General features: G+C 53.1%; 10 protein-coding genes across 10 annotated transcripts; 6 read left to right on the top strand and 4 right to left on the bottom strand.

The window, feature by feature from the left end:
- Positions 1-312: 312 nt before the first annotated feature.
- On the top strand, positions 313-1,443 carry Z517_07293 (uncharacterized protein; the record flags this gene model as incomplete). The annotated part of the gene is made up of 1 exon (XM_013429031.1): positions 313-1,443. The coding sequence occupies one exon, from the start codon at positions 313-315 to the stop codon at positions 1,441-1,443; it is 1,131 nt and encodes a 376-aa protein (XP_013284485.1).
- Positions 1,444-2,209: 766 nt separating this feature from the next.
- On the bottom strand, positions 2,210-3,271 carry Z517_07292 (uncharacterized protein; the record flags this gene model as incomplete). The annotated part of the gene is made up of 1 exon (XM_013429030.1): positions 2,210-3,271. The coding sequence occupies one exon, from the start codon at positions 3,269-3,271 to the stop codon at positions 2,210-2,212; it is 1,062 nt and encodes a 353-aa protein (XP_013284484.1).
- A 568-nt stretch (positions 3,272-3,839) lies between these two features.
- Z517_07291 (uncharacterized protein) lies at positions 3,840-4,277 on the bottom strand (the record flags this gene model as incomplete). Its single annotated transcript, XM_013429029.1, has 1 exon — positions 3,840-4,277. One exon carries the CDS (start codon positions 4,275-4,277, stop codon positions 3,840-3,842), a length of 438 nt encoding a protein of 145 aa, XP_013284483.1.
- Positions 4,278-4,698: 421 nt separating this feature from the next.
- On the top strand, positions 4,699-5,457 carry Z517_07290 (uncharacterized protein; the record flags this gene model as incomplete). Its single annotated transcript, XM_013429028.1, has 2 exons — positions 4,699-4,978; positions 5,045-5,457. 2 exons carry the CDS (start codon positions 4,699-4,701, stop codon positions 5,455-5,457), a joined length of 693 nt encoding a protein of 230 aa, XP_013284482.1.
- Positions 5,458-7,058: 1,601 nt separating this feature from the next.
- Positions 7,059-8,683, top strand: Z517_07289 (uncharacterized protein; the record flags this gene model as incomplete). Its single annotated transcript, XM_013429027.1, has 2 exons — positions 7,059-7,683; positions 7,755-8,683. 2 exons carry the CDS (start codon positions 7,059-7,061, stop codon positions 8,681-8,683), a joined length of 1,554 nt encoding a protein of 517 aa, XP_013284481.1.
- A 919-nt stretch (positions 8,684-9,602) lies between these two features.
- On the top strand, positions 9,603-11,402 carry Z517_07288 (uncharacterized protein; the record flags this gene model as incomplete). Its single annotated transcript, XM_013429026.1, has 1 exon — positions 9,603-11,402. One exon carries the CDS (start codon positions 9,603-9,605, stop codon positions 11,400-11,402), a length of 1,800 nt encoding a protein of 599 aa, XP_013284480.1.
- A 44-nt stretch (positions 11,403-11,446) lies between these two features.
- Z517_07287 (uncharacterized protein) lies at positions 11,447-12,884 on the bottom strand (the record flags this gene model as incomplete). Its single annotated transcript, XM_013429025.1, has 3 exons — positions 11,447-12,429; positions 12,487-12,671; positions 12,742-12,884. The coding sequence occupies 3 exons, from the start codon at positions 12,882-12,884 to the stop codon at positions 11,447-11,449; spliced, it is 1,311 nt and encodes a 436-aa protein (XP_013284479.1).
- A 524-nt stretch (positions 12,885-13,408) lies between these two features.
- Positions 13,409-14,419, top strand: Z517_07286 (uncharacterized protein; the record flags this gene model as incomplete). The annotated part of the gene is made up of 1 exon (XM_013429024.1): positions 13,409-14,419. One exon carries the CDS (start codon positions 13,409-13,411, stop codon positions 14,417-14,419), a length of 1,011 nt encoding a protein of 336 aa, XP_013284478.1.
- Positions 14,420-14,961: 542 nt separating this feature from the next.
- Positions 14,962-17,490, top strand: Z517_07285 (uncharacterized protein; the record flags this gene model as incomplete). Its single annotated transcript, XM_013429023.1, has 1 exon — positions 14,962-17,490. One exon carries the CDS (start codon positions 14,962-14,964, stop codon positions 17,488-17,490), a length of 2,529 nt encoding a protein of 842 aa, XP_013284477.1.
- A 416-nt stretch (positions 17,491-17,906) lies between these two features.
- Z517_07284 (uncharacterized protein) lies at positions 17,907-18,722 on the bottom strand (the record flags this gene model as incomplete). The annotated part of the gene is made up of 1 exon (XM_013429022.1): positions 17,907-18,722. The coding sequence occupies one exon, from the start codon at positions 18,720-18,722 to the stop codon at positions 17,907-17,909; it is 816 nt and encodes a 271-aa protein (XP_013284476.1).
- Positions 18,723-19,302: the final 580 nt, after the last annotated feature.

Raw genomic sequence — 19,302 nt, 5'->3', positions numbered from 1 at the left:
TTCACTGCTGGGTGGATACATGGTCATTGTTTGGGGTGCGGCAGCGCTGACCAGATTCACAGCAAAAGGTCGCGTTTGAGATGTTGACAGCGACTGCCGCAACCGACCTTGACCGACTGTACCCTAGCACTGAACTTGGCGGTCGACTGGACTACGCGCTCAGGCAAAGGCGTTGCTGTCTTCACTTGAGCCGCTCTACCTGGCACAATATAAAAATGTCACTTCCACTTCTCCTGCATCGTCTCGCCATCCATCGACCCTTACCCAAAGATCCTACACACACCCAACGCCACAGCTATTTGTGCTTCAAGCATGGATCATCCATCACAAGAGCAGATGTTGACCGACGAGCGCGATCCTCCTCCGCGCACAAGCCCTCTGCTGCCCCCTTTGGAAGAAGCCATGCATCAAGACGGCAACGCGTGGGTCCAGTCCTTCTCCAACCTGAGGTACGGTATCATGACGAGAAAGAGGCCCGAGGAGATCATGTCCTACCAAGGGGTTGCCGAGCACAAGCTAGAAACTGACCCCGAGATGACAAGACGCTATCAGCTTTGTCTTGACGAACAGAAGGCGCAGTACATCCGGCAGAAGCTGGAGGAGCAGAAGTCAGATATCTTGAGCCAAAGACGGGTGGAACAAGAAGCTACATGGCATCAAGAAAGACAAAGAGAGCTTCGCGCACAACAGCAACTGGCCTTCTACACTAAGCAATACCCCCGTTATCCACAATTCTATCGCCGCGAGGGTCTCTTCCGCGATGATAATCCCATGGTCAATACTGCAAGACAAAACCCTGGTGACACAGACGCTGAGAAGGCGCGACACTTGGACAAGAGCATGATGAGCTCCCCATCTTACCACTTTGTTGCGCTGGATGATACTGACCAGGAGGCCGGTGCTGCTACCCCAAAACTTGCCAGAACTCAACACAGCACCACAGACGGACCCGACGTGGATCTAAGTACCATGACTAGGTCGGTTGAACCGCGAATCCGCAAGACACGACACAACACCTTCCAGTCGCCATATCACACGACAACCCAGGCAGGGCGAAACCATTCTTCAGAGCTACCACAAACACCGTCCGCTGGATTCACTCCCGCCGCATCTGGCGATGAGGCTAACTTCTCCCGGAACATGATGCCACTCACAAAACAAGGTGGACCACACCGTTCTATCCGAGACGAACCAACTCCTCCCTACCATCCCGACGATCAGTTATCCTCACACGGTTTCAACAAGCCAGCGGCACAGCGGGTAAAGTCACCAACACTGTCTGATCTGATTGGAAGTGAGACTCCTTCTGAAAATGATGACGACGACACCGACGGAGACTATGATTTTGATCCAAAGAGTCCATCTCCAGAGCCTCCAAAGCACCGCGACGTGAAAAGTTTTGGACAGAGAAATCGCAAGGGGAGCCGCAGGACCAGGCGCTAGACCGTGGCAGATGTAGTTTGCTGGATGGTGCAGACTGAGTTGTTGGTGAAGCACGAGAGAGTAAGTGTCTGAAGCACAGCTCTGGAGGTTTGGGGACCGAAGACTGACAGAGAGGGTAGGCTTGTACAAACAACATGGATAGTCAACTTCACTGGTTCAAGGAATAACGCGCGGGAGCCGAAGGATTTGGAGAGTATGGCCACCCCTTCGGAGAGAAGTGCTGTCTGTGGGATAATCAGAGCTGTGGTGTGAGCATGGAACCGGTGCAGGAGGGGCAGGAGATACAAGAACATTTGTTTCAAAGGTCGTCTGTCAGCAATAATCCATGGTCTATCAGGAGTGACGATAGTGACAACAATGTACAGGAATACCCAGATAGATGGGTAGGTAGGCAGGTACCTATGAAGCTGCGTTCACAGATACGACAAAGCCAAAGAGAATAGTTTCAAGTGGGGAGACATTTTTTCCTTGTTCGACCCTGCTCTGTCCTTGTCTACTCTGCCCTGCTCTGCAACAAGCGTTGGCGAGGCTGCAAGCGCAGACATATGAACGTGACATAGCATGTGTCTATTGCACGAGTATGCCCTGCCGTAGAAGAAGCAAGAAGTAAGAGAGGATGGATATCCGTCTCGGACGATCGAGCGTCTTCTTCCCCCGTTGGGCCTTTGATTCTGCTGAAGTGGTTGGGTCGGATATGGGGCAAATAAATCCCTTGAAAAGTTTGCATTTGAACAAGTCGCTTCTGCTGAAAAGGGGGGGATCTGCATCAATCCTCATCCTCCTCGTCGCTGTCGGGAAAGTCCAAGTCGAGCTTCCTCTTCGGCTGCGGTGGTTTGGGCGGCTTTGGAGGAAGTGCCGCTTGACCCGTAGAGGGATGGCCGGCACTTGCAGGGGCATCTTGATTGCTCTCTCCCTCAAACGTCAAGCCACGCTTCAACACCGGACTTGTCCAGCCACCGGCGGTGGCGGTGGTGTCGTCCTCTTCCATATCCCCAGCTGTCCCTGTATCCTCTGCAATGTCCTCGGTCTCTCTGACCATCTTCTCCACTTCCTTCTCCAACGCCTCCTGCACGGCCTTGGCCTCCTCTTGTCCTGCACCCGCATCAACCCCCGAATGTTGTCGCTGCCGCTCCAAGAATAGCTGGAGCTGTCCCAATGCGCCGACGCGTAATATGCCCGCGTCAGGGAATGACACGCCCATTTGTGCGCGCTGCACGGCGATTGTGTTGTTTATGCGCATCAGTTCCGCAGTTGTTTCGGCGGTATGGTTTTCATCTCTGGCCTCCTCTGTTCCCTCAGGTGCGCTTTCGGCCGTGGCCGAGGGTGCCTCGAGGCCATTTGCAACTGCAGGGGGCGACGTTTGCTCCTTGTTTTTGGCGGCAATCTTCCTCCGTAGAGATTCAGCTTCGGCTTCCCTCGCCGCGATTGTATTGTGTTTGCCTATCCTCGCCGCGAAGGTGAGAAGGGTGTGGTAGTCGACTCTTGCAACTTGCGAATCTTCGTCTTCTCCATCTTCATCCGAGTCCAGATCGAGAATTGACGGGTTGATTTGGCCGATCTCTTGTCTGAAGGAGACACACTTTCGAATTGTGTCCTTTAACTGTTCTTGCAGCGTGGCGGCCTCTGCACGGAGGTTTAGTATGCGCGCGTAGTTTTGCTGATGGCGTTGCAGCAGGGAGAGGGACGAGGCGAGCTCGTCGTCGTCGGCGATGAGGTCTTGGGCGAGTTGCGGCGCATTGGCGAAGGTATTGGTTTGTGTCAAAGAGGTGACGAGGGCGTTGAGGTGCGTTTCAATGGAGTCCAAGGGCCGAAGAACAACAGAGTCCATGACGGTCGCCGTATGCAGGGAGGTTGTCGAATGTGTCGTTCAGGTCGCTGTGAAGGCAGTGGGTAGTGGCTGTTGTATGTAATTAAAGGTTTGGGAATGTCCAGACGCGCTGCGGTGGGCTGCAATGCAATAATTATTTTGGGCTTTTGAGAATGAGGAGCACAGGGCACCCCCCACATAAGTGAATGGCTAGTCACTATGTAGTCTGCTAGTGAGGCTGAGGCGATGGTCTGCGGATGGAAGCGAGACGCACAGAACTTAATTCGTACTCGTCTCTCTGACCTCCCACGCGACTCGAATCAGTCTTCTACTCGGAACTGTTCACATATCCATTCGCCGCTGCTTTCAGGAACGCCTGGTGCTGCCACGTCACGCTTACGTTCAGGGTCCGCGCAATGTTCACCTTAATCCTCATCGCTGCCGATAATCCGTGCTCCAAATCCGACGAGCCTCAACCTGGCCTTCTTCGCCGACCATTGAGCGTTAGCCGGGCTGGATCACACTCTGCATGAACGAGAGCTCTGTTCCAGGTCATGGGAGACACAATCTAACCCTAGCGAGTCGGGTATCACTGAAGAACCGGCTTCTCAGTGCTCAGTGAGTAAAGCTTCGCTGCAGCGACTGACTCGGCGCAGTAGGAAACGTCCGTGTGGGATTTTGTGACTGCTGCGGACTCCATTTGCGCTGAGATGTACTCGATCTTCTCCTTTGCGTCCTTTGCCGTCTTTGATCGTGCTTGGTGGTCTTTCCAATGCTTCCATCCTGAGTAGATACGCTGACAGCGGAGGCAAGGTGGTACAGGGTCAAACGAGTACCCATTGACAGCCAAGCATTGCACACTGGGATCCTTCATAATCCTCTGACAATCCAGCTCTACCTGGGGTTTGTTCTCCAGGACGATATCATCATAGAGACTGTCGACCTTGGCTGCCTCGGCGTCTCCAACGGCCGAGCTGTCACTCGCGGTCTCTAGAAAGTGGAAACACAGGCGGCTGATCTCACGCATTTCTTCCCTCTTTACGATGTTGGCTTGATCATGGAACGAGTTGGAGCAGTGGTCAACGACCCTGGCAAATCCTTCCCCGAGCCGAAGGCGGGTTGTCCTCCTCGTAACATCTTTCCAGAAGACGAAGTGGTCGCAGGTAGGTTGCGTCGCCCCAGCCAGCAGCAACGAGGTGCCCTGTCATACATCGCCACGATGGTTCGTGGTATCCAGGCATGCTGGGGAGCTTCGTGATCCCCTTTGGCGAACTCTTTCTCGGCGTGGCAGATCAGCGGCGACCCAGAAATGGAGAGGCTTTCACATGTATCCGTGACTATTTTCTTATGTTCTTTTTCCATTTACGCTTCTGATCGATCAGAACCTGGATCGGAGCCTGAGGACTGTCGAGAACATACCCAACAAAGAATTCGCCGCTTGTCTGCGGATGGCCGACTGGAGTGCGAACAATAAGACGTTGGGCAAGGTGAACTCATGGCTTTGGAGCCAATATCTCTCCATCAAGCCAGATCTTGATCTCGGACGCTATCAAAGCACCCCGCTGGCCTTGCGCCTCAACGGCCGAGTCCTAGGTCCTCTAGAGACAGAACTGAGTGTCCGAGAGTTCTACGACATCACAGCGATCAATACCGGCCCCTTGTTCGGGATACGATATAAAGCAGGCGAGAATGGCACAGAAGACCAGGCTTTCCTATTCGTCCCATTAGGTAAGTGTGGAATCCAAGCTGTCGACAAGCCACCTGCGGGTCGTGGATTCCACTGACACAATCTAGACAACATATTTCTGGCTCGAGAACAAAGTGCCGGTGACAGCAACCGTTGGGATGACACGGGCTTCGTAGAAATCACGGGCACTGGGGTGGCAACTGGCCACTACCTGCTTTGCCTCTTGGACAATCACAGCCATGACGGAGACGCAGAGGAAGACAAACCGGCTGAATCCGTTCCAAGGTTTTGTAACGCGCAAGAGCATTTTATTCTCGCTAGGGTGTCTGAAGCGGTGCTATCTGATTTGGAGACACCACTAGGCCGCCCCGACCGCAAAATCACTCTGAAGCCGTTGTCCAAGTTTAAGCCAGAGATTGTGGAAACCGGTCTGAGAGGAGAGTGGTCCGATGACCACCCGCCAATTCCGTTATTCGTTCCATCTCCTGAACGAGAAATGGGGAAGAAGGTTGACGAATAGCGAGAGGAACATGGACGTTTCTGGTTCAAAATATGTACGAGCTGCTGGTCTGTCCGGTAGTAGTCATTTATGGGCGTTTGGAGGTTTGGCTGGCTGTCTACCGCCAGCCATTGCCAGCTTGCCTCCACCAAGACTCGAAAGTATGCTTGGGTCCGTGCCATTTTGGGTTCACGCTATTTTCAGTGATTCTAAACCAAGTCATCTTGAAAGAAGCTCTCTTGACGGTATTAACATGCCTGATCTACGCAGCAGTATTGGATATTTAATCTGCCCTATGACCACGGTCTGCGAATGTTCGATTCTAACTGTTCCTGGCCATGTCCTCGACGTTGCAGATATTGAGGGGTTTCGAATTATGGTAGTATCACTTTTGACTTGGGATCTCCAGCATCACCTGGCGCCCTTGCTTCTAGCTCTTGTCTGCGTGCACGACTCGTCCCGTGGATGCTATATCCTGCCGAGATAAAGCTTTCTTCCTTAGAAGATTCCTGTGTTGGCATTGCCTTGTCGATCATTTGAAACGTGATATGGTGGAATATAGCATTGGCACGGGGGATTGAAGGCGACTTGGCATGGAATGATCGGTGCGATCTCCATCACTCGTAGAGTCAGCGCTGGGATGGCACCGTGAAGAGCTAGCCGCAAAGCCGACAGACGAGAAGGACGTTTTCGCAGTTTAGGTAGAAAGAGTTATGACAGGGTGTTTTAAGGTTCATTCGGTGCAAGTCTTATGTACATCACCAGTACAGGAATTGTTCGTGCGAGTTCGTGGTTGCTTGGTGCTCGTCGTGTTGGCCAAATCTTGGCAGATGCGTGACTTTCCGTCAAGGTCCCGACACCATGGAACTGGGAATCGTCAGACGCAGCTTGTGGCGCCTCTCGCTCAATCAGATTCTTACACGACTTCTTGTTGACGGCACACATGTTCTCCATCGAATGCACATCCTACACCCTCCCAGAACCCTCAGAGTCAATCGATCCCATCAGCGGCTCCGCATTTTTCCAGCATCTCTAGTTCGCCATTCCACGAACTGCCGCCTGCAGCGTGCACACCTGCATGAAGTGCAGTAGTCCCCTGTGCGTGCGTGACGGTCGAATGAGGTTCAGCAGGCCATATCAGTGAAGACGGACGAAAGACCTCGGTCGCAGCCTGTGGGCTGCCCTGGGCATAGACACTCAATTCCTGTTGGCCCTGTGGGCATTCTTCGCCCTCATCCCTCCGTTGACTGCTAACTCGATTCAGTGATGACGCTCTCACACGAGGCGTCAGGGAGATGCCACGTATTTCAATCATCGAACCCTTTGGCCCGATCCTCAGACCATGCAGGATATTCGAAGAGCTGTACCGAGAAAACATGAATCAACAGCCAACCGCATTCCATGTCCTCATGTGGGATCATCCCTGAAGCATCTGCATGCATGGAGAGGAGTGTGGAGGGTGACGATAGGTGGGCAGGCTGGTCTCGTGGAGTTCGACTCGGGTGAGGTGACCTCAAGGTACATGCTTGTATTCATTCAGCGCCTATTCGTTCTCTTCTCTTTGTGCAACCCTCCCTCACACAGTCCCTCCCCTCGTGTACCAGTGCTACGTATACAACAAAATGCTGTTGTCACCCCTCTTGTCGAAGGACAACATTATATTTGGGCTCCAAATCTTCATTCCGAGCATCATTGCCTATGTCTTTGCGTGCGCCGTCTACAATCGCTACTTCCACCCGTTGAGGGATATCCCCGGACCATTTTGGGCTTCGATCACCAGTCTCTGGTACTTTCGAGCCGTGCGAAATGGCCGGGGTCAAGACTACCAACTCCCGATCCACAAGAAATATGGCTACCTTGTCCGGCTTGCCCCAAATCAGGTTTCAGTCGCCGACGCCTCGGCCGTCGACACTATATACGGTCCTAAATATGAATTTACCAAGGGCGACTTTTACAACAATTTCCTGACGCACATTTCCAAGCGCAAGGATAGCTTCGCCGAACGGGATGAGGCAGCTCACACCTGGCGACGACGGACGGTGGCGCACCTGTACACTCAAGCTGCTGTGCTCGAGTACGAGCCGTGCGTGGACAGGGTAATCGCCCTCTTCCGCAAGCAGATGGATCACTTTGCCGACACCGGAGAAGTCTTCGACGTGTCCGTTTGGATTCGCAAATACACCTTTGACATCATTGGCGAGATTTTTTATGGGCGGGAAGGTGGGTTTGGCTTCATCAGAGACAACAGTAAGTTCCCAATCTCGTCGAAAGAGAGAAAACAAGACCACCCTAGTTCAGCATTGACATATACATTCTAGTCGACTATAACAACTGGTGTCATTTGATGGACGTCATGCCCAACCCTGCTGCGGCATTGAACAATATACCGTGGGGTTTTCGCAATCTGTACTTTCTGTCCCAGATGATCTATCCCGCGACACGCGCGGGAGCAAAGGGGTTCTTCACCGTGATTGACCAATCCCACGCAGCGGTGAAGCAGCGTCTGGACGACATGGCCGAGGGGAGACCGTACAACCGGAACGACGTGCTCAGCAAACTCATCGACATCGCCAACGACCCCAAGAACGACTTTGGCATCCTCGACGTCACCACGGAGCTCTGGGCCATGATCTGGGCGGGTTCCGACACCACGTACATTGCGCTGACGGCCATCTTCTACTACCTGCACAAAAACCCGCCGACGCTCGCCAAAGTGCGCGCCGAGATCGAAGAGGCCTTTGCCAACGGCACCCTCAAGTATCCCGTGCGGTACAACGACGCCATCAAGCTGCCCTACCTCCACGCGGTGGTGCGCGAGGCGATGCGCATGCACGGGTCACTGGGCACGGGCCTGCCGCGGGTCGTGCCGTACCCGGGGGTGGAGATCTGCGGGCGCTTCTTCCCCGGCGGCACGACGGTCATGATGAACGCCAACGCGGTGCACTTCGACAAGGCCGTCTTCGGCGCCGACGCCGAACAGTTCATCCCGGAGCGCTGGTTCCGCGACGGCGAGAAGGCGGCCGCCCACATGGAACGTCACATGATCCATTTCGGTTACGGCAAGCGCATCTGCATCGGCAAGCACATCACCACCACCGAAATGTACAAGCTACTCCCGGCCATCCTGCGTGACTACGACTTTGATCTCCAGATGGACGGCAAGGAGTGGTCCGTCTGGCAGGGCTGGTTCCACCAGCCAAAGGACGTCATGGTCACCGTCCGCAGGAGGCACAGCGATCAGGTGTGAGCGCACGCGAGAGATTTGGTCAACAGGACTCAAGGCCCTCCGGGTCTCCGGGGGAGCGGTGGTGGTGGTTGGTGGTTTGGAGTGAGATGTTTTTGTGTGTGTGTGTGTGTGTGAGAGAGAGAGAGAGAGAGAGGAAACAGACACCAACCAAGTGAGTACATATCCAAATAATGGAATTAATGACCCTCTGCCCTTGTTTTCTTTGATTGTTTGCACTGTTCGTCCCCAATACCGCCCCTCTTTTGCATCCGTCAAAGCTTTCCGAAATCCAGGCAAACTCTTGCTGCCCAATCTCTCTCAGCCTTGCCCGACTAGGAGTTGCGGTGAAGGCGCACCCCTGGTATACCCCTGAACCTGCGTTACAACCCGCAGCGGATTCGTTCCCACCAGACTCCCTTTGGTCAAACACCGAGATGGATGAATCCGGCCAGAAAAAAAAAAGGATGATGGAAGACCTCGTAATCCAATGTCCCCCGCCACAGACCGAGAACTGCCGAGTTGATATTTCGCCCTCTGCCATGCCTAATCCATTTCCCCGGATGGGCGCTTATGCATTCCAGCTGAGACTTCCCGGCCAATAGCACGTCTCTACGTACTCAGACGCCTTTTCGTGGCTGTGCGAAACTCCCTGCAAAGGTCGCGGTACCGAATACACACATCTGTGACTTTCAATCCGTGCTGTGTGCCTGGACCTTGATGCACCGCCTGTTGGTTTCGACACGCACCCACTTCCGCCCATATCTTCTCACTCTAGCTCCTGCTCCTTTTCTTTGCTTCCCTTCCACATATTCCCATCATCTGTCTTCACCAGTGACGCGCCGATCATTATAATATCCCGGAAAATTTCGCCGCTTGCCAACGTCGTCCAGGTTTACAAATTATTTGTCCTTCCACCTCTTAGGCTCCGAATCGGTCGAAAATGTATTCTTATAGTACTGGAAACCCATTGTCACATCGTCGAACTAGACCTCTGGCGGCCGCGGAACCACGCTCCATTCCTGAGACATATAAAGAGCCTCGCAGCTCCATTCCAGTGCGGCCAGAATTTTCTCTGGATGTTGCAGGAGATCCGATAGCAAGCGCAAAATCGACGAGCTACACGCTAGTAGGTGGTGAGCCTAGGAGCCGTCGAGATACCATTCCTCGGACATCTCCCAACAATAGTGCATCACCACCGTCGCGTCTGGGTTGGAGCTCTGGAGCTTGCTGGGAGCCAGGCTTTGCGAATGAAGACAAGGAGCTTCCACTGCCTGTCCCGGAGAAAGAGGCTGTAGCTCAAGCCTCTTCGAGTGATTTCAAAAAGAGCATTCCCTCACAGTCTCACCCCGGCCATGGCCTATCTACTCGAACATCGGCTATGGGTTCGCGCTCCACCCTGGTCGACCAAGATGGTTGGCATCAGGGAGTCCTGGAGGGGATGACCGGAAGCGTCAACGACGGCTGTAAGCAAGGAGAAGCTGCTCGCTGCACCAGATCGACATCAACGCGATCACTGCACATCGCAACGCGCCGGCTGCCCATCAGAGGACCTCGGGTCACATCACCATTGTTGTTCGCCTTCGACGCGACCGACGGAGGTGATAGTGACAGGGCTAGTTCACCACTGTTATACCAGGACCTCAGTTTCTTCGGTGACTATGATGGGAAGGATGAAACCATGGGGACCCATGAAGGCGTCAAAGGTGGCGGGGAGTCCTTTGCTCTCCCTTCAACAACGCCCCAAGAGATGGACATTGCATCCTCCGGAGAGGAATCATTTGTATTCAACTCTCAGTCCCCGCCGTCCTTCGACATGGGAAGTCAGCAAAAAATCGAAGACCTCGTTTTGGAGATCGGGCAAGACTTGATACGAGAGTTCGTCTCCTACAGAGGAGGGATGACCGTACACACTCCTCAGAGCTCGCAAGAATCACCCACAAGCTCCAACGGTGGAATCCAGTCCACCCCGGGGTCTTGTTCATCGAACAAGCAGGTGAACAATGTGTCAGGATCGTCCGGAAAGAACAAACGCCGAAAAGTCGACGGCGATGATGAGTCAAGAAAGCCACAGAGACCGCGCATCGAGAGTCCCATCCTGGAAGATCTTGATGCAGAAGGTCTTCTTGCCTGTCCCTATGCGAAATATGATCCAAATAGATATTCGGAAATGAACCCCAATCTGCATGAAAAGGCGTATCGTCGATGTCGAAGTGTATGCTTGACAAGCATCCCCCGACTGAAGCAGCATCTTTACCGGGTCCATCGGCGGCCGGAATACTTTTGTTCGTCCTGCTATACCGAATTCGAGTCAGAAAGCGACGGCGAGCTTCACGCGCGGGCAAGGCCAGCTTGTGATCTGAAAGACTGTCCCTTTGAGGAGAAGATGACCCACGAGCAGTATAAAGCAGTCAAGCGCAGGAAGATGCGCAAAGACACCACGTCGGTGTGGTATGGAATCTTCGACATACTCTTTCCCGATGCGCAACGTCCAGGCACCCCGTATATTGAGGATGCAAATTCCCCGCCCATAAGGCAATATGTCCGAGATTACAACGTCTATCTCGAAGCCCATCTACCCCAGAGGTTGTCTGAAAGAATGGGTGGTCCCCTCTTTGGCGGGGATCCCATGATGTTTCAGTGGCTTGTCAATATGGCCCTCGAGGAGACTTTGCCAACTGTCCTGCGGGAGTTGCATGATACATACCAAACACTGGGATCTGTGGAAGGCGCCAAGGCCTAATCCAGTTGACCGAATGGAATATGCACCGGGCAATCGAGGGCAATTCATGGCTTCCGGAAATAGTTCACAAGCGTGTTTTTCTGTGGACTCTTTTCGACGGTCTTGACCTTCTTTGCTTTCGGCTCATCCGCATCATCACGGTTCTTCTGCGGCTTTTCACCAATTTTAAGCAGGGCCATCAGCTCCTCGAAGGCTTCAACAGGCACAATCCCACCGCTGGCTTCTTTGTGGCCTCTAGCGAAGCTCTCTCCAAGCCTAGCTCTGAGGCCGTCGGATGACAGATCTGCAGCAGCTTTCAAGCTGTCAATGATATTGACAGGTGGATCTCTTGACCTTGCGCATCGGGCGATACGACAAGAGAAGTTGACCATCCCAGGGAGATAACCTGAATTTGCGCAAAGGACTATTTCCAAAGCTTTGGAGTTCAGATATCCGGCCCACCGAGTGGCAATGACTGGATGCACCTGCGCAGGTGTGTTGATCCGCAGGACAGCGATTCGTCCATCGGGGCTGAATTTTGGAGGTGTGTGTGTGTTCAACTCTACCTCCGTATTGATCTCGGCACGTGCGCTCTGGAGTCGTCCATTGCTTAACAGGTCTTTGGGATCCTTTGATGCGAGAAGAGCTGTCCACGCAGTGATAACGTCATATTTCGCGGTTCGCCTGGGTGCGTTGACAAGCGAGGTTGCATCATTGATAGATTTTTTGGTGAACAATTTGAATGCCTCTTTCATGTCTGGGAACGGAGGAGACCACTTCAAGGTATTTCCAAGATCACCATGCGTGCCGATACAAGCGAGATAGGCACAGGAGGAAGCTATGTTAGGTGCCAGAATCTTACAGATCTCGTAAGTGAGGAGAGACGATGTTGCGACCGGCGGATAATGGCAGGCTGAGACCACGTGAGCACCTTCAGGGAAATGATCACTCAAATGGTGGTCAATGATCAGAGATTTCGTGTAGTGTAGATCAACCACGGGTGGTGCTGCTATTGATCCCTGATCGAGGACAACTACATATGCCGGCTCTTGATCAATGGTGTCAGGGTATGCATTAAATCAATGAGGTTCGGTTCTTCGCTTACTTTTCGCAGCCATGGCTTCACGCTCCGACTGAGCATGGATGGTAGAACCCTTCTGAACCAGGTGGACATCGATCAAGGACAGATCAAGGCCGAGGTCCGTCAGCGTTCGATGTAGGATGACACCTGATGAGAGGCCATCGGCGTCCTTGTCGGGAACAATGAGTGCTTTCTTGCCACTTGCTGCACTGCTCTAGTCAGCATTGCCATTTACGAGTTCAAGGTTGGACAAGGAGTCTGTGGCAAGGTCGGTCACACCATTCCTTTATAAAGGCTCTTGCCTCCTCCATAGCAGCCTCCGGAGCAGGCCAGATGGGTTTTCCGGACTCATCGCGCCGTGGCTCAACATCGCAATAATCTGGAAGTTTGGGACGAGCTTTGGCGGTGGCAGATCGCTTCATTCCGCGCCTGGCATCGGATGGTTGCAGACAGCGGGTGCAAGGAGGACAGGGCGTTGGGTATTTGTACAATGATAGCAATACAGAAGTTTGACACAAGGCACGAATCGGATTGAGACTGAAGACCTTGTGGGGGATCGTGTTCAACAGCATCCAGGCTCAATCGAGACTAGGATGGATGGTAAGATTGAGGAGAAAGAGAACTGCGACCTGCGACCAGCGACCAGGTGACGCTGCACGGTCCATGACGTTCATGACTGATAAGTTTTGGTCTGACAGGCAATTTCTCCCACGTGCGCGCTTCGAGACCTCGGATTGATCTGTCTGACAGTAGCGCGGCTCGTGAATGAGTCAGCAGTCAAGGCAACCTCGACGACACCCTGTTACATGTCTTTGTGATCTTGTCTCGTGCTTCTCGTCCTATTCACGAATCATTCCTCCTGATATCTGGGGAGAGGTTTATATGATGTTAACAGGTCTGAGCGCCGGCGGCGTGTTATATCCGAGTACTATCTGAAGCCTGCTCGATGGCATCCGCCTGGTTACCTCCCTTGTTGCTCCTTCTCTTCTGCGGCCAGTCAATCCCTGCTCACCTCCGCACTGCACATCGACCAATACGCTCCTACGCGGCAATTGGGGACTCTTATGCTTCAGGAGCAGGAGCAGGTACCCCTGGATGGCCACCGTATGCGGATTTTCGGTGTGGCCGTTATTCTGACGCATATCCCATCCAAGTCGCCAACAACTCCCTGATCAACATCGACAAAGCGAAATTCAAGCATCTTGCATGCGGCGGTTTGACTAGTACCGTCATCCTGCGAGATCAAGTCCCGTATATCGGCGACTCGGACCTTGTCACCCTGACAGCCAGTGGAAATGATGTCAACTTCTTTGTGGTTTTGAATGAGTGCGTTTATCATTGGCAGCCATCGATAGGTTGTGAAGCCCAGCTTGTCAAGGCCAGAGAGATCATCGAGACCACTGCGCTTCTCAACCTGGAGAATATCATCTCTGGAGCCGTTCAGCATCTGAAACCTGGCGCACTCCTGATGGTTACTGGCTATGCCAGGTTTTTTAATGAGGACACCGATTATTGTGACACTGCAACTTTCAGCCAAACCAGACCGTTGGACTACCTGACGAAGACCAAGAGAAGGGAACTCAACCAATTAGTGATGATGTTAAACGACGTGATCAAAGCGACGACAGAGCTTCATGGCGCTGTTTATCTGGACATCGACGGTGCTTTTGATGGCCATCGATTTTGTGAGCCTGGGGTTGAAGAACCAGAGATTGATCGAAGCGACACTTGGTTCTTCAACATGCCACCACCTGATATTACACTCTCCCTCGTCGGGTCTGCGTCTCAAGAGTTTTTGGGTGATGACGAGGGCATGCCAGACCCTCAAGTCGTTCCTGAATGGCCACAGATAAAAAAGTGGAGAGTCTTCCACCCCACCGGACCAGGCCATCATGGTATATCAGAGGTGGTAGTGAGAGAAATCCTGCGCCGCTCGAGCCCAGATCGCCGTGAGTAGGCATGCAGATCTGAGGGATAGTGCAGCCTTTTTGTTCTTTTCTTGCGGGCATCTTGTGGGATATGCGGGTGTCTGTTCCAAGATGTATTGCCGGGTTTTGTACTTATTCAATCGACATTTTGTTTGCTGCTATTTTTGTAGTTCTTTGTTTAGAATGATGTTGATATCTACAGTACCACTTCCTGGCAATGTCCAGTGCAATGAGTGGCTTGGCGGCCAGGCGGGTCTGACTTGGCACTGGGAATCCGCCATGACGTTATTAGCAACAAACTCGGGGAACGCGTCTTTACACGCGACACCAACTAGATCCGCTGGAACATCCACACCTCACAAAACTCGAGCATACAACACACATACACCCACCCACCCGCAGACAGCACCCACACGCAAGTTAACGATCACTGTTGGATATTGATCATTACTCTCTAGGACACGCTTCCAATAACGACATCACCCATCATGTTTTTCTGATTCCTCCTCGTAATGCCCCGGAATACAACTGCCAAACCCCGACCAGTCTTGCTCGCGACTCAAGTCCTGCCATGTACCTCCCGCGTCCATTGATCTCACAGCTCTACACAAACCTCATCCGCTCCCACCACCCACTTTCTCCTCCTGTCCTGCTACTGGTTGCGCTCGAACCTGATTCACTATGCGCGTGTCGCATCCTCACCGCGCTTCTCAAGCGCGACTACATCCCTCACAAAATACAGCCGGTCTCGGGATATTCAGACCTGTCCAGAGCTGGCGAAGAACTGGTGCGGCCCATGAAAACCACCGAAGGCGGTAGTGGTGGACTAGTTATTTGTCTCGGTGTCGGAGGCCTCGTTGACCTGGGAGCTCTTCTAGGCCTGGAGGACGAAGAGTCGAATGAGACGATGTGTGGGGTTGAAGTATGGGTTCTGGATGCAAGAAGACCATATAACCTGGACAACGTCTTTGGCGGGCAGCCGATTGAGGCGCCATCGGGCGACGTCGTCAACGAACTGAGACCACGCGTGCGTGGGGTGGAGAAGGGTTGCATTCAAAAGTCTTACAAGCCCGGAAAGGGCGGTATTATTGTCTTCGATGATGGAGATATTGCAGGCGACCTGGAAACGGAAAGAAACGCGTATTGTGCACTAGCTGAAATGCCTCAAGTCGACGGCGATGAGAGTGACGGTGACGACGAACAGGAAGAGGACGATGAAACTCAAGACAGTGCCTCGTCGAGAAAACGGAAGTCCTGGTCTGACCGCGATAACGAAGACGAGGACAGCGAAGAAGATGAAGAGAGGCCACGCCAACGGCGGAGGAGCAACTCGGGATCATCTATCGCGTCACCCCGAAGCAGGAGCCCTTCGTCCTCCCAACCAGTATCCCCAGTGTCCAAAGCACAATCGCCGAAACCGCAAACAGCAGTACAGCTACGTCGACGGTTACGAAAGTTGCGGGAAGAACATGAAACGGTGCTCCGGCAATACAACAGTCTGGGCACTTCTTACTCTGAGCCAGTGTCTACACTAGCTTATTCTCTGGCATCAGATCTAGGACGCGAAGATAACGACATCTTGTGGCTTGCCATCATTGGTGTCACATCACTCGAGCTGTCTGGCCACACATCTACTGGCCTAGGAACATCCGTCTCGAGAACAGTGACCGTCTCGCATGAGCACCATAGAGGATGGCGGACTACACGGTCTTCTCAGACATATGCTCTTCTCCGCGACGAGGTCAGACGCTTGAATCCCCCACCTGCAGACCAATCGCCTTCAATATCTCCTAGTAGTGGTAGCACAGGTTCACCTAGCGACACGTCCATTCGACTGACACCAGACCCGCGATTTCTCTTGTTGAGGCATTGGTCTCTGTACGACAGCATGCTGCATTCGCCTTATCTTGCGTCTCGACTACATGTCTGGAACGAGTCCGGGATCAAGCGACTTCACAAACTCCTTGCGAAGATGGGGGTATCCTTGACCCAGTGCAAACAGACATATACCCATATGGACATGGATTTGAAGAAGACTCTCCGGGACCGCCTGCTGAAATATGCTGGTGTTTATGGTCTCGACGATCTTGTGCCCTCCGGGTCCGGGCGAGCAGCATACGAACAAGAAGGATGGGGTTTCATCCGCTCTTGGGGCTGGAAAGCCCAACTCTCTGCCGTCGACGTGGGCGTCATTCTAGGAGCAATACTCGATGTCGGCACAAACAACACCCCCACATCCTCGGCAGTGTCGACTTCCTCGACATCATATGCGGCGTCTTCGCAACAAACGAACGCCGCCGATGACATCCCGGAGCGTTCAGAAACGCTTCTGCCACGCTTCTTCGCTGCTTACGACGCTCTCGCACCAAACCACCCTACTCATCTCATCGCCGCCATTCCAGCAGCGCAGCATCTGCTACGATCAATCCTCCGCACAGGCTCTTCCTTGCTTATGAAACACCAGATCCGCCATTTGCGTGCGTTTCGTATGGGCGTTGTCAAAGAAGGACCTGACTTGGTACTTTTTGCGAACAGTCCCGGGGCATTGGTAAAATTAGCGTTATGGGTCGGTGAGGCGATTGCGGTGAGTGAGCGGGACAAAACCGGCACAGAACCACCAACCCCATTGGTCCTTGCAGCTTTGGACGAGGCAAGAGGGACGTATGTTGTTGTAGGCACGGGCGGTGGGATCGGTGGCGGTGAAGATATCGAAAGCAGAAAGGAGAAGGAGGAGCGCAAAAAGAAAAGGGAAGAAGAAAGGGAGAAAAAGAGAAAGATCAGAGAAGAGAAGAGAGCCGCACGGAAAGCTCAAAGAGAACTACTCGGCGACGACTCTGATGCAGATGAAGATGAGACAGAATCCGAATCGGAGCCTGATTCGGAATCGGATGACGAGCAAGAAGACGAAGCTGAACAAGAAAGGAAACGGAAGAGAGGATACGGCCACAATCGCTTTGGTATTGCTTTTCAAGAAGTTGTCGAGGAGACTAATGCACGCGTCAAGATTGATTCGTTTGATCACTGCATTGTCGAGGTGAAGAAGGAGGACCTTGCGGGGTTTTTGGAGGGTTTAAGTCTGAAGGCTGTTGTTGGACGGTGATATACGGCAATACAGGATGTGATTGTGGACGTCGACCGAGTACATTGGAGGGTATGAGAGTACACACCTTGGTTTAGGCCTCCGTTCTTTGAGCATGTATGGCAAGTTTGATGGCTCTTGTTACGACCTCGGATGGGGATGAAAGATGATGATTTGCAGAGTGCTTCGCTGGGGGGGAGGGGCTCTTAAGATGGAAACGGTGAAGCCCGGGTGCTTTTTTGGATGCTCGACGCGAGTTTGTTGGATTTCTCTCTGCATGGCGATGGGGGACCCTGTCTCAAGGTACATAGTCATACAAGGCGCGTGAGGGATACAATCTGTTTAGGTTGCGAAAGAAAAGGTCATGACATTCCCATGGAAGGCTGGCTGTTCCCTCTGTTGAACGATGCTCCCTCATCGTCTGCTCTCTTACAGTCCTAGCCGCCATTGATCGAGTGGCCTAGCAGGTCCGTGACAGTCCCTACCCTCCACCCTCGTCTCGTCATCTCTGGCAGGACTATTCTCAACATGGGCGCCGTCCACGCTCGGTCATGAACGACGATAGTGGCGCCTGGCGTTAGACTGCTCAGGATATGCCACGCGTTCAACCTCGGCCACGGAATCTGGGCGTCCCAGGGATAGACGCTGCCCAGAATCAGCCGGTAGTTTAGATGCGGCTGTGCCAGGAGGGCGAGCATTTTGGTGGTGAAGAAGCCGCTGCCGGGCCGGAAATATCTGGGCTGTTTCTGCTGCCGCGTCACAGCACGCGCCCCAACATCTGCGTCTGCCGTGGCGGTGGTGGTGGTGGTGTAGATCTCCGCAATCTGCCTCTCTACCGTTTCGATCTGTCGCGTAAGCTCTGCGGCCGGAACGCGCACCGACATCTCGTCGAACATGGCGTGGTTGGCCAACTCGTGACCGTCCCGGAGCAATTCCCTAAGAAGGTCCTCGCGCCCCGGAATGTGTGACCCGATGAGGAAGAACGTGGCCGTGGCACCGTGGGCCTTGAGGAGGCGCTGGATCCCTCGCGTGTGCGACGAGGGTCCATCGTCGATGGTCAGGGCCACGATCTTTTTGTCCGTGGGGACGTGGAACAGCACGGTCGGGTAGCGCTTCTGGACCCAGCATATTAGCCATTCTGGTGGTTTGTAGAGCATGCAGACCAGGGACAAGATTGCCAGACCGAAGACGGTCAAGATGATGGTGATGATGATGGTGATGATGATGGTGATGATGATGGCGAGTTTCGTCATCGAGAAAGAGAGGGAGAAGGAGGACGATCCACGTTGAGGTTAGTTGTTTGTGTCACTTTGTTTGGGAAGTCATTGACAGACCCAACAAGAGTGGATTATAGCCACTTTGGTCCCTGGATGGGCACTGGATATTACAGTGGGTTAGATTGATGGATACAAAGAGTAAGCAAGTTGACCAGTTGGCGATGTTGGTGTTGGTGTTGGTGGTCATGGTGGCGTTGGCGACAAGGCTGAATGTTGCCCAAATCGGGTATTCAAGCACAGACGGCTCCTCAAAAGGGGCATTGTCCTTCCAGACAAGATGAAGAAAACTGGTTCTGTGCATCCATCGTTCATTATAGGGCTGTAGTAGGAGCCTTACTGCGTCGTCTACTCGTATATTGATATAATCTAGCTGTATGGAGCATGTTTTGATGATGATTTTCCAAAGGCCTCAATTTCGTTTCCTTGTTCTGTCGTCCTGATCGTCTTCCACCCTCTATTACTGGTGTATGTCGGCTCAAAAGGGGCAATCTTCTCGAATGTAGTGAGGAACTACAACCCCCAGCATGATCAGCAACGGCTGGCTTGTCATGGCGCA

The sequence above is a fragment of the Fonsecaea pedrosoi genome (genome assembly GCF_000835455.1).
Source record: "Fonsecaea pedrosoi CBS 271.37 unplaced genomic scaffold supercont1.4, whole genome shotgun sequence".
NCBI classification, from domain to species: domain Eukaryota; kingdom Fungi; phylum Ascomycota; class Eurotiomycetes; order Chaetothyriales; family Herpotrichiellaceae; genus Fonsecaea; species Fonsecaea pedrosoi.
This window is presented reverse-complemented; position numbering and strand designations above follow the sequence as displayed.